The 23,645-nt window shown below is 40.1% G+C and overlaps 1 protein-coding gene across 1 annotated transcript; it reads right to left on the bottom strand.

Moving 5' to 3' along the window:
• Positions 1 to 296: 296 nt before the first annotated feature.
• TUSC1 (tumor suppressor candidate 1) lies at positions 297 to 860 on the bottom strand. The gene has a single exon (XM_032676709.1). It carries the CDS (start codon positions 858 to 860, stop codon positions 297 to 299), a length of 564 nt encoding a protein of 187 aa, XP_032532600.1.
• Between the last annotated feature and the right edge of the window lie 22,785 nt (positions 861 to 23,645).

Consider the following 23,645-nt stretch of genomic DNA (forward strand, 5'->3'; position numbering starts at 1 on the left):
TCATCTGTTCTCTTCAGTGCGGTTTTTTTCTCCATGACAACAGCTGCTTTGAAGCATTCTTCTCGTCTTCCAAGCATCGGTTTCCCAGATGAACCCGGTTCTCCTCGATCACGGTCAATGCTTCCTGGATATACATCAGGAAAAACGACTAAGAAACTCGAACTCCTCCCCCATCCTTCCTCTGGGAAGAGCCTGTTTCGACTGAGGGCGGGCGGGCAGGGGGGCACAGGCAAGAGGGCGAGCGGGCAGGGAGGACTCGCTGGGCCCAGCAACGCCGCCCCCTCCCCCGGGGCCGCCTACACGGGCGGCACCAAGCTCTTCTTATCCAGCGACTGCTCGTCCTCCTCCAACAGCAGCTCATCCAACTCGCCGTCCTCGGCTCCCGAGGCCTCCTGCCCGCCGGCGGCCCGGCAGCGCCGCAGGTGCCGCAGGGCCCGGCGGTGCTTCTCCTGCAGCCGCGCCAGCTGGGCGCGCAGGGCCTCCGCCTCCTCACCCGGCTCGACGGCGGGCTTGTCAGGGCCGGGCCCCAGCAGGGCCTGTCGGAAGAGGCAGCGGTTCTCGCGGCGCAGGCGGCGGTTCTCCAGCCGCAGCCGCACGTTCTCCTGGCGCAGCCGCGCGTTGTGCCACTCGCGCTCCTCCCGCTGCCGCAGCGCCTCGCTGTGGCTGGCCGCCAGGTCCGCGTACCGCTCCGCCAGCTGCTGCGGCGAGCCCCGCGACTCTCCGCGCCAGCCCTGCCGGCCGCCGCCCGGCTCCCCGGGTTCCGCGGCCCCTCCGGCCCGGCCGCCCCCGGCGGCGGCTCCGAGCGCCGCCCGCCCCCCCCTCGCCGCGCCGCCGGCCCAGCGCCCGCCCACCGCGCGCATGCGCCTCATCCGTGCCGCGCGCGCCGCCCGCCCGCTGCCGCCGCGAGACGAGGGAGGGCTCGCGCTCTATGCAAATAATGGGCGGGGCCCGGGCCGGCGTGAGGGGGCGGGGCGGGCGCCATTGCGGGGGCGGGGCCGTGCCGGGCGGGAGCGGCGGTGCGCGCCGTGCGCTGTGAGCGCCGCCGCCGGCAGGGGGCGCGCTCTGCGGCCGCCCCAATGGCCGAGACGCGGCGGGGCCGGCGGGGGCAGCGGTCGGGAGCGACAGTGAAGATCGTGGGCTTCCAGGGCACACCTCTCACTAGGCCGGGCTGCTCGAAGCCGTGTCCAGCCTGTCGTTGAACACTTCCCGGGATGGAGCGTCTGCACTGCCTCCCAGGAAAGAGTGTCGGCCTTACACCTTAGCTAAGCCCACCTTCCTTCAGCTTAGGGCCGTTCCCCCTTGTCCTATCAGTACGTGCCCTTGAGGAAAGCCCCTCCCCAACCATCTTGTAAGGAGCTTTTAGGTAATAGTGGATGCTCTAAGACCTCCTCGGAGCTTTTTGTCTCCAGATTGAACATCCCCAACTCTCTCAGCCTGTCTTCATAGGAGAGCTGCTCCAGCCCTGGGATCAGCTTAGTGGCCCTCCTCTGGACTCAACCTAACAGCTCAATGTCTTTCTTGGATTGGGGGCCCCAGAGCTGGACACAGCTGGACAGATAGGCTTGAGCTACTGAGCGTTTCCCTATTGGAATACCACAGTCCAGGACGTTTCCTGTCCAACAAGGCGAGGTTTGTGTTGGGTGTGGTGGCACAGTCCTCCAATGTTCCTGTGGGCCTTGTGACCATTGTTGGAAAGCAGTGGCTGCAGCATAGAAGAAAAATAATGTTGGCTCAGAAGCACTTTTAAATGAAGACCTGGTCGTATAACCCAGTGTTACTAGGTTGTTGGGATTTAAGGAATAAGAAATACAGAATGTATAGTATGTGCATAGTTCTGACAGCTTAAAGTAACATGATTGTGTGGTATAAACTTGCGCATAAGCAATTTTTAATAGGAGAAACAAAAGAGGATATGAAGACACATATTGATGGCATTTCACAATGTGTGGTGAAATCAATCTTCCAAAATTCTCCTCAATTTCCTTTGGCTATTCTGCTTTACATAACAACACATGTTGGTACCTGCAGAAGAGTAGTCATGGTGGGATTACCATGACTGTGCAGTACATATCACTGTAGACTTCTGTATTTTGTGCTTCAGCTTGTAAACTGTTTGTGATGGGAACCAGGCTTTGCTTTATGACCCAATGTTCTGTACTTATCAGCTGAGCCTTGAGTATGGACCCCGAATTTGAAGTTCAACAAACAATGGATAGCAGTAAGTTTAATAATTATTTTCAGAACCTTTTAAACTCTAAAGGATAACTGTTTACTTAAAACATTTAGGAAAGAAACAGCAAACACTGCAGAACAAAAGTAATCTAAGTATAACTGTACTTTTACTCTGACTGTTAATCAGCAGAAATGAACAAGTATTTCCTGTACTAAGCCATTTTCCAAGAAGAGATTGACTAGGGTGTTATAGTAATTCCATGTAATATGTGACTAAACTAGTTTTGCATTGAAATAAATATGGTAATACCTGTTTATGAGTCACTTTGTTGCTGCTTTGGCAATCTATAGACATACTGTGGCAGGACATCCCCCCACTGGAATGTGACCAAGAGAATGCCCTGGCTCTTGTCCAGTTTTTCAGACACTAATATCCCAAACCTCTTCTTAATAGGGTAGCTCTTAATCCCTTCATCCCCCAGTCTGTATTGATAGAGAGAGTTGCTCTTACCCCAGTACAGCACCATGTACTTGGCCTTGTGAACACCTTCTGAGATGTTCAACGTGAGATGTTGAACCTCATGAACTTGTGGGTTCACTCCTTGAGCTTGCACAGGTCCTTCTGGATAACATCCTGATCCCATTCCCTGGGTGTGTCAACTACACCACTTGGCTCTTCATGTCATATGCAAATTTGTTAAGGATTCACTTGATCTCACTGTCTATGTCACTGATGAAGATATTAAACAAGACTGGTGCCAATACAGACACCTTAGGGGCACCACTCATCACTGATCCCTATCCAGACATTGAACTGTTGACCCGTACTCTCTGAATGCAACCAATCCAGCCAATTCCTTACCCACTAAACAGTCCACCCATAAAATCTTCTCTCCAATTCAGAGAGACAGATGTTGTGAGGGACTGTGGCAAAGGCATTGCAGAAGTCCAGATAGATGACATCTGTAGCCCTTCCCTTGTCCACTGATGTCACTGCATCAAAGAAGGACACTGGGTTGGTCAAGCAGGTCTTGTCCTTAGTGAGGCCGTGCTGGCTGTCTCAAATTACCTCCCTGTCCTCCATATGCCTTAGCATAGCTTCTAGAAAGATCTATTCCAGGCACAGAGATGAGGCTGACAGCTCAGTAGTCCCCAGGTGCATCCTTCCTACCCCTTTTATAAGTGGCAGGTCCCTAATATAGCATCCCACTCTTTGAAAAATAGCACAAAAGTTAAGGGAATGTCCCATAGAATCTCTCTTCCACTGCATGCATTATCCTGAACTGTGTGGAATTGTACTTCATGTGGCTTTTCCTGAAATGTAGTAGATAGTTTTGCTCTGATGTAACCAATACAGTATGGCTTTCAGCCTTGAACTTGATTCAAAGTTGAAACTGTAAAACTCCCAGGATTTGGAGGTAGATATTTTGGGTAGTCCTGAAGATAAGACCATTGCTGTGTACATATGAGGCAGTGTCATGCAAGGGATGGCAAGCAACAAATTTAGAAATAGAATATAGCATGGATTAGCTTTTAAACTGAGGTGGTGAGTTCCTTCAAAATAGCACAGCTCAGTGATTTCATCTTTCCATTTGCAAGGCCTCATTGAGCTGTTTTAATATGTTTTTTCAGTTGTCAATGTTTTCCAGAATCAAAGTGTACATTAGGAAACAGAAAGTTTCTAGCTGTTGGGCTCTGAACTTTCCAAGGGAAAGTAAAGATTTCCCTAAGGCTCAGCCTGAAGGAAAGCCTGGAAGACCCTTAGCAGGAAAGAATATCAAGTCTCATTAGGTTGCATCTTGTTTCAAGATTTCTCTGATGGCATGTAAGATGCTAGCGTGAGTTGCATCACTGATTACATTTCAGTGGACAAAACAGAGCTAATTCTTTCTGATGGGACCTATTGGAAATGAAGGTGATGAAACAACTGCAGAGGAACAAAAAGAAAAAAATTAAAATCGGGGAAAGAAACAGTGCAGCTAAGAGAACAACACAACAGGAGAAGAAATTGGGGTAAGATGGAAGACAAACATTTCCTGGCTGGCCAAGAGTGAAAGAAACAATGTGATAGTTAATAAATCATAACCAGAAAACATACTTACGATACAAAGTGTTTATTGTCTTGATCTTTCTGCTGACCTAACAGGGAGTTTCAGTGTAGGATGAGAAACTTATACATCTATGTTTATACTCTAGTCCATGGATCACCATTAAAAATAAAACATGGGCTTCTACCAAGAGTCAGTAACGGATATGGTATGTATCAGTATTGCTAACAGTCCTATAAATAAAGTAGTTAAATGCGGGTCAGTATGTGGGTCTTTTTTGAGGTAGATGGGAAGAAATATACTTAGAGAGAGCATCTGTAGTCTGACGTATCAAGATGAGAGAAACATTTCCTTTCCAAGTGGCGAAGAGTGGGAAAGCTGTCCCCTTCCAGCTTATTTTAACTTCCAGGTTTAGTTTTCAGTGCAACAGAAGCAAACTTTAGTTTAAAGAGAAAAATTCTCTTTAGAGACAATAAGGAACACTGCTGTCATGCTGAAGGAAAATCTATAACGACATAATAGATGTAGTTCTGATAGCCTTGCTGCTGGTGGTTTTAATTGGTCTTCATAAATGTTTTATACAATTGAAAGAGATTTTAGTCAGCATTGCTAAAGAAATTATGTGTTGATAGAGCTTATAATGTCACCTGTAACACCTTTGTAAATTAGCCTGAGTAAAAGAGACATCATATTTATTCTCAGGAGTCTTCATACTGAATTCAAGAGTGAAGAAAGATGATTTATTCTTATCCCACTTCACTAATGTAAAGCAAGAATGCTGTCACAGGCTTTGGAATTGTACTTACACTACTGTCAGCCTGGAGTAAATGAGATCAGAAGCAGGCCCTGTAACCAGGGATTGTGCTGGGAAGCACATTGGAAAGAGAAAGAGGGTCTGGAAGCTAATATACTTTTACCAGCCTGCCTTAGGCATTGTGTTTAACAACATTGTTCCCTGACTGTTAGTGTTAAGGAACAGGGTACATTAGAAGCTTCTTGTCATCCTTGAAAGAAGTGATGTTTTGGGAATTTTGCAAGCATTCTGAGAATGGGATGTGTGGTTTGGGAGGGTGTTTATTGCTTAATTGGATTACTCAATTACTTATCTCTGCCTAGTAAATGTATACCTGTGCTCTGAGCTGCTACTTTCTTGTACTTTTCTTTAATCTTTATTAGTTTCATACATTGAAAAGTTTTATAAAACACATACTGACTTTCTGTTGCTGTTACTGCTAACATTCCTTTCAAAACCATTCTTGAGAATAATTTATTGTCACCAAATAGATTTACTAGTTGATGCTAGCAGTTCTTTTTGATACTTGACAGCATGAATATAATTTTATTGAAATAATTGCTAAAGAAGTAACAATAGGTAATATTGATAACATTTATTTATTGTTTTGGTATGGGCAGCAGTATTAAAAGCCATCAAACACCAACATCTTTCTTTAAAAGCACTATTTAATCTTACCCATGTGTTGCCGTTAAGAACTGTGTATAAATAAAGGAAACTTGACTTACCTGTTTCAATTAATATTTATATTGCTGATGGAAAAGAACAGTCCTTCAAGATACTGTTTTGCCAGTCTGTTTTACACTGGGAATGAGGATGGATTGAAGGAACACAGACACCAACTTTAAAGAATAAGTTTATAATTTTACTATGGTGCAAAACAGCAAAGAATTACAAAAGAAGCATTACAAAAGGATATACTTAGCAATGCATCTAATCATTACTACAGTGAAAGCCTATAGTGATTAAGAGAGAGAGAGATACATCACCAATTACCCTAATACATTACCATCATCCAGATTGCACTTCAGCTAAGGAGCCTCAGTCACAGTGAAGAGCTGGAGAACCTCTCTGGGTAACTGGGAAATCCTACGCAGTGCACCCACTTGTAGATGAGGCATCCGTCTTTCCTGTGAGAGGGGCCAGCTTATGCAGTGTTAAACAAACCAACTTAATTGGTGCAGAAAACAATCTGGCTTTCTTCTCTCCTTGGTTTTCCCCTGAAGCGTGGCCAGGGCCCAGAGGAAAATCAGGGAATCAGTTTGGACTAACTACTATCAAATACCCCCATGGCCTTGACTAGACTCTAAATACAGAATCTAGTGAATTGACCTTGGCCAGATACCAAGTACCCACTAAAGACACTCTCTCACTCCCCTTTGCAACTGGACAGAGGAGAGAAAAAAGAAAACAGCAAAGAATTCATGTGTTGATGTAAGAGCCAGGGGAGGTCACTTACTGGTTACCTTCACAGGCAAAACAGACTCAAAGTGGGGATAATTTATTACTAACAGGATCAGAGCAAAAGAATGAGAAGTAAAATAATCTTAAAAACACCTTCCTCCCACCTCTCCTTCCTTCCATGTTCTCCCTCTCCCACCCAGTGGTGCAGGGGGATGGGAATGGGGCTTACAATCAATTGTTTCTGCTGTTGCTCAGAAAGTCTCTTTCTCCTGCTCCCATGGCATCCCTCCCATGGGAGACAGTCCTTGATGGACCTCTCTGGCGTGAGTCCATCCCTTGGGCAGCAGCTCTTCCCAAACTGCTGTCCGTGGGTCACTCCTCCATGGGGTGCAGTCCTTCACCAATGAGTGGTACCGGAGTGGGTCCCCCACAGGGGTCACAGGTTCTACCCAGGAAAAACCTGCTCTGGCGTGGGCTTCCCTCTCCATGCGCTGCAGGTTTCTGGCAGGACCCTGCTCTATCTTGGGGCTCCCATGAGATCACATCTTTCTTCATGCATCCACCTGCTCCAGCAGGGGCTCCTCCATGGGCTGCAGGTGGGTCTCTGCACCCCGATGCTCCTCCATGGGCTGCAGGGGCACAGCTGCCCCACCATGGGCTGCACTACGGGCTGCAGGGCCTCAGCTCCGGTGCCTGGAGCATCTCCTGCCCCTCCTTCTGCACTGACCTTGGTGTCTACCTTATTCCCACGTTCTTACTCTGCTCTTCTCTGGCTGGAATTCTGTCTGTGCAATACCTTCTGTTCTTAAATATGTTATCACAGAGGCATTACTGTTACCCCTAATTGGCTCGGCTTTGGCCAGCGGCAGGAAGTCCATCCTGGAGCCAGCTGGCATTGGCTCTGCTGGACAGCTTCTAACAGAAGCCAGCCCTGTAGCCCCCCTGTTACCAAAACCTAGCCACAGAAACCCACTACACAGAACTATGGATATCTTTATATCTCAAATCTGAACCACCTGCGATTATGTGAGGCCTACTGCTCTCACAGCCTTGGCTAAAAAGAAAGACACATTTATATTTCATACAAGCCTCACTAATTATTAATAATATGCTGAACTAACAAGCATAAGTGTTTACTCTCAAAGCATTACTAAGGATTATATAGCATCTTAGTTAATAAGCAGATATATGACTAAATACAGTAGTAGGCTAAATATAATATTAGGTTGGAAAGTTTATCTATAGGTCATCTTTGGTTCAGAGCCTGTTCTTCAGGCCCCAGCATTACAGATACTGTTGACTAGGATAGGAAAACTAAGTTAGAGCTGCACATGTATTAGTAGAGAAGAAAGAGAATGGTGCATTAAGAATTACAGGTTGGGTTAAACTGTAATAACTGCAGCATGCAACAAAGTTCCCTTCAGCTTGGCTTTCTGTACAAAGCCTTGTAACCTAAAATAGAAACAATTTATAGATTTGGAAATACAGGCAAAGTGTTGCCTGTACTTTCTAAGGTCTCTGTGCATGTATGTTATATATACATGTGGGCTTTCCTTTGTGTAATATGATGAAAATGGTATTCTGGGACTGACAAGCACTGCATAAAAAGAGAATACTTACTGATATGTAGACCAGTCCTGAATCGTTGTTTACGGTCAAATTTAACAGTTTGGCCTTTGAGCTGGGAATGAAGTCTATGAATTGCACAGGAATACTAAACCGTAACTCAGACAGTTGAGTTGTTTCATCAGATTTGATGAGACAGCTAAGGATTATGAGTCTAAAATAAACCACCTAATTACAGGTAGTGGTTAAAGTCTCAATTAAAAGGATGGGCAATTTGCATTTCAAATTTGCACTTTTAAAATTAGAACAAGACATTTGGACAGCTGAAAGAGGAAATAAGCTAAATAAGTGTCTTGCATTTTTTATAGTTATTCATCTGTAAACCATGTTAAAAAAGCCTTGTAAAATCAGAGCATAAAAATTGCCTTTATAGAAGGGGGGAAAAGTGATTGTCAACAAAGTTTTCAGTGAAAAATTTGTTCTGTAGGATCAAATGTAGTAAAAAATATTGGTCATCCCTGGTTTCCAGTAGAAAATGGGAAAATATATCTTAAAATCTGTTATTGTGTGCTAAATTTTTTTTACAAAAGGTGTTGATGACTTGAAAAAACATCATATCCTATTTGTTTACTAAATCATCTGGTGAAACTCATCTAGTGTTTGCATCATATGTGCTTACATCTAATTATGTATGTTCTATTTATGGTCTATTGGACACTTTTGAATTGTCTGATTAGAAAACACTACCTGCTGTGCCAAAAATAATGTTTTGTCTTTGTTGTCTGAATAGGAAAAGAATTGCAAGAGCTGAACCAGAATAGCTGGAAAAGCCATAAAATCTAACACTGAAGTGTTCTTCACTTTGCAAAATCTTTTTTTGTATGATGTAGAAAATCTTGGATAAAATGATGTCATAGCACTTCTACCAACCCTTACAGGAGCAGACCATAAAAAGAAGGCTGTTCTCAGTTAATCTTGAGCAAGATAGAGTAATTAATGCAGATGATTCTCATAGAATCACAGAATAGAATCATGTTCTGTCTAAAAATATTAAAATATACATAATAATTCTTTTAAACAGCCAGTGTTCAGAGGATCCAGAAGGAAGTAAAAATTTCAAATATTTTCTGCATAGTTAATTTATAAAACAGTTAGTAGCTGGATGAAAGGTACCCTAAGTAGTCTGGATTAAAAGACATTTAAAATCACTGCAGTGAAAAATGAGGAAACTACAAGAATTAAGTAGCATGACTTCTTAAAAAGAAAATTGTGTTTCATAGATCTCTTAGAAACTATTTACTTTGGCAATATTTAGTTGATGAAGTATCAGCTTATAAAACTTTAAAAATTTCCTCTCCCTGAAATGAACACCGACTGTTAGGTTTCTATGATGTGAGAAGAAAAAATGTCCTGGATCACAAACTGAAATATAGAAAATGGAGAGCTGGATTAAAAGGTCAGTTTTCATCCTGTCTAGAGGTTAACAACAATATGCTTCAGCATTCCTTAGTAGGTCTTTTGTTTGATGCATTTATTGATCTGCAAAGGTCAACAAGGCAGGAGGTAGCAAACTTGTGATCACATGAAGTTTTGAAGATGATTCTCTGATTGTATGATATAGACCATTGTCTAGTCCAAGTTATCTTCATGGTTATACAATCCTGATTATCAACTGAGGTGTTTTGTAGGTATGAATATTTGTATCTATATAGTTCAAACTCTGATAATCAAAATATTTGCAGAAAAACTGTGTACACAAACATCTAAACAACTCATTGAGAAGGCTACGTGATTGTGGTATTACCTGTGTGCAGGGTAACATTTATTTATTTTCTTCATTGCCTGAACTTAGTGATTTGATTACTACAGCTTTTGCTTAGTCATAAATTTAGCAAAATGAGCAAATGAGGCCAAAATTAGGTGGCAAGACATGCCACACATATATATAGAAAAGTTATAAAGTGCAAGGTGGCAATTTTATTTGCAATATATGAGAGAGAACAGTGTACAAGAAAGAAACACCTTAATCCTGACCACTGATGGTCAGAAAAAACATCAGATCTATAGAACTGCTGATCAATTAGGTAATTGTTTCTGTAATTCAAGTTTTGATTGTCCAGATCTCACAGATGTTCTCTTAAATCTTTGTTTTGCAGACAAGTTGTACTATGGTCTCTCTTGGAGCTAATGGCTCATGCATCACCAAAAAATTCACTTGGCACGTTTCAGTTTCTTGTTGTACTCTCCTGCATTCCTCAAGTCTTCCAGTTCACCAGCTGATTCTCTCAGTATTAAAGCATTTTTGGGGTTTCTATTGTAGCTGCTTTTAGGACTGGACATTCTAACTTTAGTTCCTGTGTTGTGTCCAGCAGTGGAAAAGAATTTGATAGGTAATTCACTTCTTTCATCAGTAGGAACAGTATGCAGAAAGTATGCGGTAGTTACTATAAATCTTTCAGGAAATGCTTCTACTGTTAGCCCAAGACGTAAATAACTGTGACAATATACTGTCTTTCCTCAAGGATTTGGAGTTCAATCTGAATTTGTTAGTAGAGGGTTCTCTTCTAGGATACCTGGTGTATACATATATATGTATACCAGGTCATTACTTGAAGTATTCCTGGCATGCACTGAATTGTATGATGGCAGAATCAGCAGTCATAATTGAAAACTGGATTGCAAATTAATTAAAGTTATTTCAAATTGCATATTTTCCATGAACTCTTACCTCAATGACTAAAGTCATATGAAAATACTTCATATCTTTTTATTAACTTAGAGCTTGATGACATGAAACACTTCACCTTAAAAGGAAGCAGTTAGAGGCCCTACAGAAGATACTGCTCTTCTATTTTTCTTCAATTTTGAAGAGTGATAAAGTGATAGTACTGAATCTGTATTACTTTTTTGTCCAGTAAATTATTTCCAGTTTGGTGACTTAAACTAGAAGTGACCCTAAATTTTTACCTGTACACTTAAATGTATTAAACAAGAAGAGGTTACTTGTGTATAAGGAAAGCTCAGAGGAATGTGAGGTCACGGAAGAACTGTGGCCAAAAGACCTGACCAGGAAAATGCAGAGAGCAAGACAGATGCAAGCAGAAAAGCACTCACCTTCCAAAAAGACATGTAGGTGACATGTTTTATGCTGGAGTCAAAGGAGCTTCATGGGCAACTGATAAAGCCTGAAAGCACCTCTGTAAGACAGGTCTGTCTTACTACATCAAATTTTTTTTATGCTGCAAATCCAAATAACTTCTCCAAATTGTCAGAATGGGCGATGGCCACAGGAGCAGTAGCACTCCCAAGTCCTGTATTGCCTGACATCTCTAACCATAATAAAGATCTTAACATACATATTAGGCTAATTGCAAGTATGCTGTTTTTAAATGCTACATATTCTGTTTTTTGAGATTTTTGCTACCTTGTCATGCTCGAGGAAACAAAAAGTGAATAAATGGGTTACTTCATGTATATAAAGCCCGAAATGCTGATTTTAGTTTGGTTAACATGTTTGCTGTGGTTTCTGTTACTAGTCTCTTTTGGAAGTTGTCCAGTGGAGACCAAGCATGCTTTTCTAAATAAAAAAATATGTCAACATCATGACAACTTTATTTCTGCATCTGCGTAAAAGGACCAAAGAGTACAAACAGTCAAATCTTTCCCTGGTACGCTCTCTCTTTCTCTCTCTCTCTCTCTCACTCTCTCCCTCTCCCCCACATCCCTGTTCTTTATTACTGTGCAATTTTCAGTACCTAGGAGACGCTACATATTTTTTCTGCCTCTTTTGACTATATCTAATAGGCATTTATTTGAGAGACATTGTATAAAAAAAAAAATTGGAAGAAAGAGGGCATACAGAAGGAAGGAAAAACATGGGTGAAATATTTCCTTTTAAACACCACATCAAAGACCATTCTAATATACCAAAAACCCCTACCCAACTCATATCACTGAGTGTGATGAAGTCTGGATCACATTTTAGTTTTAGAATTGTAGTGAATTTGCAAACACACAAAACAGTGTGAATGACATGTTGAAATTTTGTCTTAAAGCACTGATCTATAATAAAAGTGCCAAAAAAAGTCGGCATCTTAAGCACTCTTATTGCTGTGATAATCTGAAAATATATCAAACAAGGCAAGATTTATGGGGAAAGGAAATACATGGTTTATTGGTCTGATTTATGTGGAAATGAAAAGTATGAGATTTGGACAAATAAGTGGGGTTTTTTTAGTCGTATGCAACAGAAGAATAACAGTAAATAAGCAGACCAAAGACAGTGGGCATAATTCATGATTCACTCATGGTCTTTAATATAAGAACTACTAAGAAAGCGTTAATAGGGGCACTATAAGAAATAATAAGAAACCCTGTTCTAGGAAATACTCATGTCCAATCTAATTCAGAAAATTGTGCAGGTGTATGGTTAACTTTAAGGTTAGATTTTCCTTAGTGGAACACATGGTTAAGTACTTGTTTGCCTAAACACATCTTTTTAAGTTACATACCTAAAGACATTTAGGGTCTAAACCAGAAATGAGAGCTTCATTAAGAACTTTGTTTGTTTTCCAAATAGAATAACTGAGGGGGGGGGGAAGTGAATTTCTAGCCCTTCAGGTATCCCTACGCTTATAACATTTGGGACATCTTAAAAAAAACTAACAAAAAAAAAATCATTTAAATGAGCAGCCCACAGAACATGGTTTCTTATACAGTATCCTGATGGTTGTACTTACATTAAGAAGAAGTAGGAGAGGAGTGAAAGAGAATAGTGACTCATCCAGATTGGTATGATTCAAGATAATGGTAATCAAATAAAATCTCTGGTAACCTCACTTTCTGTTGTACTTAAAATGAATCACCAGTCTATTTTTAAACTAGTGTGTACTGTTCCTGACACTCTGAAGAGAATGTGGCAACAAAAAAAGTTTCAAGAAACTTACACAAAACACTTTTCTTTCCAGAATAATCTGCCATGGGAAACACTGTATTTCAAGTTGGACCATGTAGTTCATAGCAGAAAACATGTAGGACAACAGTTAGCAATATCTGATTCAAGAACAAAAGAAATTAAAGGAGAAACTTTTGTAAGTTCTTTGATACAACTGTAGACATTCAGCATTGCTGTCGTAAGGGTATGATAAAAGAAAAAGAAGTAAAACTATACAAAAAAAATCTAGTGTTCCTCCATCCTTAATTAAACTCCTGAAAAGAGACAAATCTTATCCTGAAATGTGTGATGGTTTCTGTTGATAAACTATCTTTGGCTTCAGAAAGCATACTCTAGAAACTGTGTTAAAGTGGATTTTTTAACACAAGTGACAGGGCAACAGGAAATGCATTTCTCTCCTTTGACTATTGAGAAAGCCTCTAGACAATTTTATCTTAAAGGACTGTTAAATTTCGAGATGGCTGAATTTGGGATAGATTCATGTGTTCTTTTTTTCATCGTACCAGGGAAGGATGTCTGATATGTACTGGGAGCATAGAAGGAAGGTTGCCCAGGTGGAATTAAGTGAACAGTTTGTATATAAACTATGGTGAAGTAATACTAACACAAATTTCCGTTGACTGAGGCACCTTTTCTTGAAGTGAAAGCTAGAAGAAATAGTTGTGATTTTTTGCACTGGTGCTTTTTTCCTATATCAGTCTCAGCAAAAGGGATCAGGCTATGGGATGTCCTTATTTTTTATTATTAAACAATGTCAAAGTACAATGGCTTCAGTCATGCAGGCTGATTCACTGGTGATAGATTCATGAGCAAGGCCGACAACATTTGCTAATATGCTGAGACTAAAAATTCTCTGGAGAAAGGAAACTGGGATTTAATTTATTTATAAAGTGCAATTCATTTATGTGGTACTGTACAAATTGAAGTAATACTGGCACAAAGAATGTATTTTTTATTTCTCTCTGGATAAGGCATTAATTTATGTAGGAAAAAATGTAATTTTAAAGGAAAAGAGCAAAAAAGGAAAGACAAGACAAATTAACAGTGAAAACACTGAAAGTGCTTTCTATTCGTTCTTATAGGAAGATGCTCTTACTAATAGTTTTTAATTATACTATCATAAAAATATTATGCCTTTTAAAAATAAAATATCTAGATATTGAAGATGACTTCACACATGAAATTGTAGTATTTTAAAGTTTTATGTCTAATTTTTGCTTTTTTTTGTTACATCTTTCTGCAATCTCCATATGCCAAGACGTATTTTTTGCTTCCCCATTTTCACTATCAGTAGTAGACATTAAAAAGATCTGCAGGTGAATAACAGTAATACATACATAGGATGAAATATCTTTGAAGAGAAGACACACACCGTGCTAGAACATGATCAGATAGACTGTGATGCAGTCCTAACTCAATAGGAGGCTCAAACCACAGTGGGAATTACTAACAAAACCCACTCTTAATTCTCAGGCTTGGTCTTCCCCAAATTGGCAAGTTGTGACCTGTTGTGTACCTGTCATTGTTTGCTCACAGTGAAATTCCATTCATTTTCCATTCCCTCACTGTGCAGGAAAGGCAGTCTAAACAGGACCGATTTTTTTCTCTAGTTCTTCCCCAAAAATATATTTGTCTTCTTGCTTCATGGACCAGAAAAGAACTGATCTACTGTTATACAAGTCTACAGTTAAGAGTGAGAGGAAGGAAGGAAGGAAGGAGGAAGGAAGGAAAGAAGGAAGGAAGGAGGGAGGGAGATATGGAAGGTGGGGGACAGCAATTTAGAAACACCCTGTGGGAAGCCAAGCACGCAATTACTTTCTGCACAGTAAAGTGCTGTTTTGTGGATGAAGGACAGGCCCTGTCGTGAACTGCAGTTGCCTAAATAACACTAAACTTCAGTAGGGCTGTCATGAGCTCAAAGAGAGAAGTGCTACTCAAGGGTCTGATGAACGCAATGCTATTGTGGGTGTTTTGTGTATTTTGGGGACAAATACAGGATTTTACCCTAGCAATGCTTTTTAAACTTACTTATATTCACCCTTATTTTTTCATGCCTACTTTATGATTCTGCTCAGCAATTTCTCCTCTACATACAGCTGCTTCTTGCATATTCACTTGGGGGAGGTGTGGCGTGCTTTCAGGCTGTAGACAAGACATACAGGCATCAGTAACTGAGAATTACTTTCTGCAGAGTACTGTGTCTTTGACTGCTTGCCAGTTTTTGGTTGGGGAAGACTGCTTTTAGAAGCTCACAAATTCAAAATAATCAAAGTGGGCTAAAGGGAATTGGATAGGAGTAAAGGACAGAAGTAAAGTAATCAAATGTGGATGAGAAATGCAGATGTCTCAGCAACTCATGCATGTTTCTCTGTAGCACTTAAGTAGAATTCCTACTATTATGGTATTCATATGCTTTTTCAGTATGTGATCACCTTCTTACAGACCCTAGCATATGACTCAGCTCTCAAGGTGCTGGGCATGTTTCTGCTTTGGACTTAAAGATGTGCTAGTATCTACTTAAACATGTGAATTTTTACTTAAATTTTATCTGAACCTCAGAAATGAGTAATGCAGTGCAAGATTGTTCCATGTTTGTAGCACTATATATTCTACTTATTCCTATGGAATACAGGCTTCAAGCAAGAAGACTACACTGACTGCCAGGTACATGTATTGGAAAAATTACAGCTTTAAGCTTCCTTTAGTGTTATGTGTCCATCAAGCATTTTGTACTATCACACACGGTGCAGTATTTTTCCTGCAAGACAAGAGAACCTCATGTAAAAGTGAGATGATTGATGCAGGACACATCTAAATTTTTGTTCGTTGGCTTTTCTTACAATTTAATTCAAGAAATTGTGGGGCCTTATTCCATTGACCCGAGGACCTCCCTTTAAAGCACTTCAGTGAAAACCATTTTCAGTATCTGGTGTAGCGTTACATATACGTATAGTGTTACTATACATATGGTATAGTTGTGTATGTGTGTGTGTGTGTGTGTGTGTGTGTGTGTGTGTGTGTGTGTGTGTGTGTGTATGTATAGCTGTCATTTAGAAATGTGCCGAGAATGCTGTTCTTATAATTCTAGCAGGATACACAAAGCCTCTAAATGGGGACATAAATTACATCCAGTTTTCATATCATGTCTCGCTGTTATTACAAAAGCCAATTTGAATTCTATGTGCAGAATATGTCAGCAACCATTCTTAAAAAAAATCAAGATCTGTGTACTGATTCCTCTACAGAATACTGTGTTACAGTTGACAGACTGATTCCTTCTCAGGCTTTGGTACATTGAACATTACCTCGATTACAACTCAGATCTAGTGGATTTCCTGACTTGCAGTGGACATCGGATTCATCTGATTCTTTGCAATATTTGGTAAAACAAAGAAGAAAAGGGATAATTTTTTTCTTTTGGGAAGAAAGTTTTATAAGGAAAACTGTCCTTTTAGTGCATGTTCATGATGAACACTGCCATAGCATTCATAACACAGACTCTTGACTAGCTACAGAACTGTGGATGGTGACAAATATTAGCCCCTTCATCCATAACGATGTGTGTTTAAATGACATGAGTTTCCTATACCTTGTTGCCAAATAATTTGTCCTATGTAAAAAAAAAAAGAAATACAAAAAAACCCCACCAGTACAGAACAGCTGCAGTTATTTGGCTGAGTGCTGTGTTCTTTGCAGTTCCCTCATGCCACTGTTTCAATGGCACCACCTGTCAGACAAATGACAGTAAAGCACTTCACAACCTCTGCTGATTTTACTCTTATTTAGGATAATGGCCTGCTCTGGATGGGTGCTCTAGTCTTGCAGATCCTAACAATGTCATTATGAACTGCAAGTGCTCAGAACCCCTTCAGATGGGGCCATGAACTTTATTTGTGGTGTGTGCTTTAGCATGAATTTGTCAAACCTGTTTGCACAGGAAGTTTTGACACAAACTCTTTTCCTTTTGTTGAAAATAAGTGCGTATTTGTGCCACAGAGGTTTAGTTTGCAAGCTCTCCACTGCGGAGTCTGTCTTGATTTTTGTGACCTGCACATTTTCAGTAATATTTTTGGCTTTTCAAGAGTAAACTAGAAAGACAACCATTTTACAGCTTCCTACAGGCACTGCAGAAATTCCTAATCATGCCTCAGCAATATAGATCATCACTAATGCTTTGCAAAGAAGCAGAAATAGTCACCAGGCAAACTACTTTCCAAAACATCTCCAACCTGGGAAGGAGGCAAGGTACAGTCTGGTTGACTCCAGTCTTTATGTACTTGTAACAATATGTACAGAGGAACAGCGATCTGAGACAATTAAAATACCTACATGCTGTTTTCTGATTATGGTTTGAAGAGATCTGAAATCTTAGAACAAACTAGAACAAACTAGTGCTCTGGAATATGGAAATTTAATGAGATTAACACAGCATTTGGGATTTTTCCAGGCTATCATCTAATGATACTCTTTTAGTGTGTCTGGTTTAGGACCCAGATGCTAACAGTGGATCACCTTTAAATCTGAACTCATACTTGGTGGTTCCCTGTGATTGTCATCTTTGCCCTTCTCTGACAATCTACAAAAGCTTTTGTCTAGCTGAACAGATTCTTTCATTTGATTTATCTGTCTTATAGTTGAACAGATAACTTTCAGTTTTAAACTGAGTCTGGGGCCAGAGCCTCTCAGAGATTCAGATGGCTGAAGGGAGGAGTAATATTTTTTCCAAGCATTAAACAAAAGAAGACAATTCAATTATAATGGAGCAATACAGGCTTAGACCACAGCCTTTCAAGTGAACTAAACATAACCACAGGGAGCCAAAAGAAGTTGAATTTGCAAGGCTTAATGTTAAGTACAACCAGACAGCTGCACATATTACTTTGAGACAGTGAAGTCTGTCCTCACCAGAAATGTATAAAACTTAATAAAATCTTTCTGAGTCTTAGAGTCCTCTTGTGTTAAGTGCAGATGGTGCACATGCCAGAAACAAGTTCAGCATCACAGCAGAACAGAAAATACAATGTCTGCACATTAGCAGTTCCTTTCAGTTTGAACAGGCATATTTTATGTTCAAGCTGATTTTGCCATTCTGGCTTTGCTTCTATCAACAACTTGTTTCACCAAGGAGTAAGGGAGTGGGAAGTTCATCCCCATGCATATAACAATTACTAGGGCTTTGCTTCAGACACCACTTATCACCACAGGGCTCGAGTGATTCAAAGGAATGTGCTGACTCTGTGCTGACTTGTGATTTTCATTCAAGTAAGAGGAACCTTGTCCTTTAGTATTTGCAGTATAGGATGGGAAATGTCACGGTGAAATTAGTCACTTTCTTGGTGCTTTAAGAGAGATTAAGTCAAGAGAAATTTGTTTTTCCCTTGAAAAAGAAAGGAAAATTCTCCAGCCATCATTTGTGGAACGATGATTTATTTTATTTCCAGCTCTGTCAGTCACAGAAGCTCTGATACAGGTAGTTTAATCAAAGAGACTTTATCATCAATCACAGTTAAACAGTGTTATAAGTGTTTTTCCCCATGTCCTCAAAGAAGAACAAAACTACAACTTCAAAAGCAAAACAGCTTCAACTGTACATGTTTTGTTGAAAAGGGAGAGGGAAATACCCTCAACTTCGTTGCCAAACTATTGAAGTTGGATTCACCTTGCTCGTTTTTTGGTGTTAGACTATCTTTAGGTATCAAAGATCATCATGAAGCTCTAACTAATGTACATTGAAAACTACAGTTCTCTGCCGAAGGCCTGTCAGGATGGACAGCCTTTTGGACAATGGAAGACAAATGGAAACAGACTGGTATTTTGTATGAACTTTCTCATGAATTTAAGCATTCTGCCAATGGATAACACATTTATCCCCCAACCCTGACCCCCACAAACATACACGCAAAATTGTTAGAAGTTAAAATTAAAAAAAAAAAAAGTTTATTCCTGAAATACCCTAACCCAGTTCAGTGACATGCATATTCATACCAATATTTTGAATCTAGATCTCCACCTTTACTGTCTCAACTGGAGCAGATTTTATGATGTAGATTTATGCATTTCTACACTCAACTCTCTGTTTAGGGTTGCAGATTCGTATCATGCTACTTAGCTCAGGTCTCCAGTAGGACAAGGTTTTTCTCGTTATTAAGTTGTAAACAATTTGAGGTAGATGTTGTCGTGCTTTTCTTTTTCATGTGTCAATGTAGCTCTTGGCACAATGGAGTCAAGATCAAAGCTTGGGGCTGCCAGTGCCACTGCAGCTTGAGGCTGCCAGTGCCACTACAGCGTGAAACTCCTTTTGGCTCTGTAACAGAGAGCTTTTTCCTGATTTTGCCAGTTATCACCTCATCAATTTTCTAGCACTGTCTGCTTCTTTACAGTAGCCTACCAAAGGATTTTCAGATGGAAGAGCTAGCATTTGAAATAGGTTCTGTCCTCCAGAGTCTCTTGCTGTCCTTAAGAGCTGAAAAGGTCTCTCAACACTTTGCCACTTTGACGAGAAATGATTTGCAAATTGTGCTTCAAAGAGTTGGCCTCCTAGATAATGTCACTTTCTTTTTAAATAGTAAGCTAAAGGGAGGAATTCTCCTTATGGTGGAGTACTTTTACTCCCATTGCATGCCATTAACCATGTTTCTGCCTATCAGTAGAAGCTGAAGGGGGGCAGGATGAACCTAATCATGAGTGGTTTCCACATTTCCAATTTACAAAAGGCTGTATTGTGTGAGGCAATTCTGGCACATTTCCAGACAAACTATTGTCTGTGTATAGTCCACAAATTGCATGAAAGCTTTGTGAAGCTTTTTCTGCTACTTGGTCTTCCTGTATTCGTGTTCTAACTACACTGTTGAAAGAAAAATATATAATTTAATTCAGTACACATATATTTCCAGGCCCTGTGGAAAGAGCTCCTGCTCCTGAATTTCATGGAGTAGACTCTGACTGCCAGCCCTTGATAGAGGGTACCACACAGCATGTGGTTAAAATAAGCAAACTTCAGTTGTTTTCATCTGGTTATTTGTCTTTTGTGCTTTGTTGCTAAATATTGTGGAAGATCCGTCTGCATCATTCATTTTATCTGTGGCCAAAGGAGAACAAGGACTGTGTTCATGACTTGCCAGGTTGCTTTTATTGTCTTATCAGTCCTCACCAAGGACCCTTTCAAAGAGAGCCATGGGCATCATCTCTGTCTTATTGCCTGCCTGTTGAATATGTTTCCAATATGCTTTACTTAGTACATCCTCACTTGTCCAGTACAAACACAGGGATGAGGGAGGTTGTACCAATGTCTTCAACATGCTACCTCAAGATTTATGGACATGCAATTCCACAAGAAGGAAAGACATCTGTTTGAATGTTTTCCTGTCCATTTTCGGAAGTCTATCTAATAAAAATGTGGCTATGTTTTTAACGGGCATACATGAGGGTGAAGTTTCCAGTAGTTTCCATGGTTTCAGCTTTAAAGGGCTAGTGCAGAGAGTGTATATTTAGGAATCCTTTTGTTTTGGCTTCAGGTTTTAATGTGATTTAAAGATAGGACGGACCGGCAGGAGGGAAATGAATATATTCTTTCTGGTCTACACACACTGCTAGTGAAAGGAGTCACAGTTTAGGACAGAAAGTGCTTCTAGTAATAAAATCAAATTAGCATTTCTTAGTAATAAGGTACCTCCTTTCCTTGCATTGTAAATGGCCATCAGCTGCAATCATCATGATGAGCCATGCATCAGCTCATCATCATGATGATGAGCATAGGAAAAGCACAGAATCACAGAATCATATGATTCAGGGATAACACAGAGATTTATGGTTCCAAGTTGATCCTCGGGATATTGGACAGTGCTCACAAATTTTGCTAATGACCATGCCACGCAGAGAATATCCTAGAACTGAAATAAAAAGAAGTTTGAATCGGAAGTCTTCCTTCCTGTTCTGGTCAGGCTATCTGGGTGACAATGTGTCACTTAGTATTTAAATAACGGATGACAATATATTAGCTAACTGAAAGCATAAAGTATGGAATAGAGATTTATAAACTACAGTTTCCACTAGTTGCTAAAGATAACTTAGAAATAAAATTGTAGATTCATAAAATCATAGAATGGTCTGAGTTTGAGGAAACCTTAAAGATCATCTAATTCCAACTCTCTGCTGTGGGCAGAGACACCTTCCACTAGAGCAGGTTGCTCAGAACCCCATCCAACCTGGCCTTGAACACCTACAGGGACAGGACAGCCACAACTTCTCTGGGCAACCTGTTTCAGTGTTTCACCACTCTCAAAGTAAAGCATTTCTTCCTTATACCTCATCTAAACCTTTCCTCTTTCAGTTTAAATCTGTTATCCCTTGTCATGTGACTAAATGACCTTGTAAATAGTCTGGCTCTATCATTCTTGTAGGCTCCCTTCAGGTACTGGAAGGCTGCAGTTAGTTCACCCTGAACCCTTTTCTTCTCCAGGCTGAACAATCCCAATTCTCTTATCCTTTTCTCCTAGTAGACTTGTTACCTTCCTCTAATCTTGTTGGCCCTCCTCTGAACTCACTCTTTTTCATGCAAACTACTCTCCTACAGACAAACACAAATTAAAAATACAAAACAAAACAAAAAAAAAAACAAAACCAACGAACCAACCAAAAAAAAATTTCAAAAAAACCCACAAAACAATCACTACAAAACAAGACAAGCAAACAAACAAACAAACAAAAACAACCAAAAAAACCCAACTAAAATCCCCCACATCTAATGACAAAAAATAACACTGGTAACATTTGAAAAGACAGAATCTACAGTTTACTCAGTATTTTTTATCAGTTAGACTGTGCTTTTTTTAGCAAAACGGCCTTTTTAAAGAGCTAGACATTTCCTGTTTTCTATTTTTCTTATTAACTCTTCTTTCTCTGAGCTATGAATCTTAATATATTATGCAAAATGATGAAAAGTAGTTGTCCTACTGTTGAAGGCTTTGTGTTTAAGTTTACCGTGTCATTATATCTCAGTAAGCCAATATGGAATTTAGCTTGAAGTTACTGTGTGCATTGTGCTTAGTGTTAAGTCATTACTGAAGAAAACAACAGTTTAGGCTATTTTCTTCATCTGTAAAATACATTTGCATTTTTATTTTCTGTATCAATTTGTTTCCTTCATCATCTAAAGTGATTTGTACAGGTGCTTGCAGAAATTACGTCTTCATCTCAACATTTATGCAAAGTAGGCTCATACATAAGCTTTATACAGCTTATACACTGGATTCATACTCAACTCAAATTTAATAAAGATGAGAAAGACAAGTATGATCAGTAAATTCTTGAAGGAGTCTTTCTTTCTCCTGCATGGTTTGACTAGCCACTCTTCCCCTGTACTCAGCACTGGTGGGGACACATCTCAAGAACTGTGTCCTTTTCTGGGCTTCTCACTAGAAAAAAGACATTGACGTGCTGGAGTATGTCCAGAGAAGGGCAACAAAGCTGGTGAAGGGTCTGGACCACAGGTCTTATAAGGAGCAGCTGAAGGAGCTGGATTTGTTTAGCCTGGAGAAAAGGAGTCTCAGGGTGGAAATGATCACTCTTTACAATTACCTGAAAGGAGCTTGTAGCCAGGTAGGGCCAAGTCTTTTCTCCCAAGTAACAAGTGATAGGACAAGAGGAAATGACCTGAAGTTGCACCAGGAAAGGTTTAGTTTGGATATTAGGAAAAATGTCTTCACTGAAAGGGTTGTCAAGCACTGGAACAGGCTGCCCAGGGAAGTGGTTGAGTCATCATCCCTGAAGGTATTTAAAATACCCTGAAGGCACTGTGGGACCTTATTTGGTGCTGGACTTGGCAGTGTTAGACTTGCAGTTGGACTCGATGAATTCTTTTCCAAACTAAATGATTCTATGATTTTTGTTAAATCGTATTAAATACTGTACAGTAGTCAATAGATTTTCTGTCAACACCTGATAAGAAAATGAACATTTAATTTGATACCTTCAGTATTTCTGTATTTTAAAGTAGATGTCCCAAAATGGGCCTAATCTTACACCCTTGGAACTGAGTCTTGTGAAGGCATCTTCAGCTTCTGCCTCTCCCTGCATTTTATGTGATCTTCTTGCCTTTGTAGAAACGGATACACAGTCCTCCTTGGTGTGTTATAGTTGTTTTGGAGAGCGGTATTTTAGAAAAATTTTGACTAAAGATTGTCTAGGGTAAGAATGTACCTTAGCTAAAGTTCTGATTGAAATCAGTAAAAAAATATTAATAATTAATCAGTTACTGAATTCTTTCTGTTTTGCTGGTCTTTACTGAAGCAAAACTGAAACAGGGGTTATGTCTAATTATGATGGCTCCTTATAGTGACATGGTGATGTGGTTTTTTTGCTCAAATGGCCTACTTTCTGCTATGACTAATTATCAGGGTAATCAATGCTAATGATGACTTTATAATTTACAGTAATTCGCTGCTTATTTTAGGGCTAATTAGTGCTAACCCTATTAGAGAAAGGGCTGATAATTTGCAGTTAATAAATTTCAAGTTTTTCAGTAGATTCAACAGCCCAGTAACCTAGCAGAAGTTGGTCATGCAAGGGCAGTAGGGTCAAAACAACTTAAAGAGAAACTGTAACTGCTTGACAAGCTCAGAGGGATGCAAAAAGATAGTCCATTAAAATGCCTGGGAAGTACAGAAAAAAATCAGCTTTTAATTAAATTCTGAATTGAATTAAATGTACT

Source organism: Chiroxiphia lanceolata, chromosome Z, assembly GCF_009829145.1.
Source record: "Chiroxiphia lanceolata isolate bChiLan1 chromosome Z, bChiLan1.pri, whole genome shotgun sequence".
Lineage (NCBI taxonomy): Eukaryota > Metazoa > Chordata > Aves > Passeriformes > Pipridae > Chiroxiphia > Chiroxiphia lanceolata.

What these genes read in the sequence shown, in the direction of transcription:
- TUSC1 (XM_032676709.1), bottom strand. Translation starts at nt 860, where the DNA reads ATGCGCGCGGTGGGCGGGCGCTGGGCCGGCGGCGCGGCGAGGGGGGGG.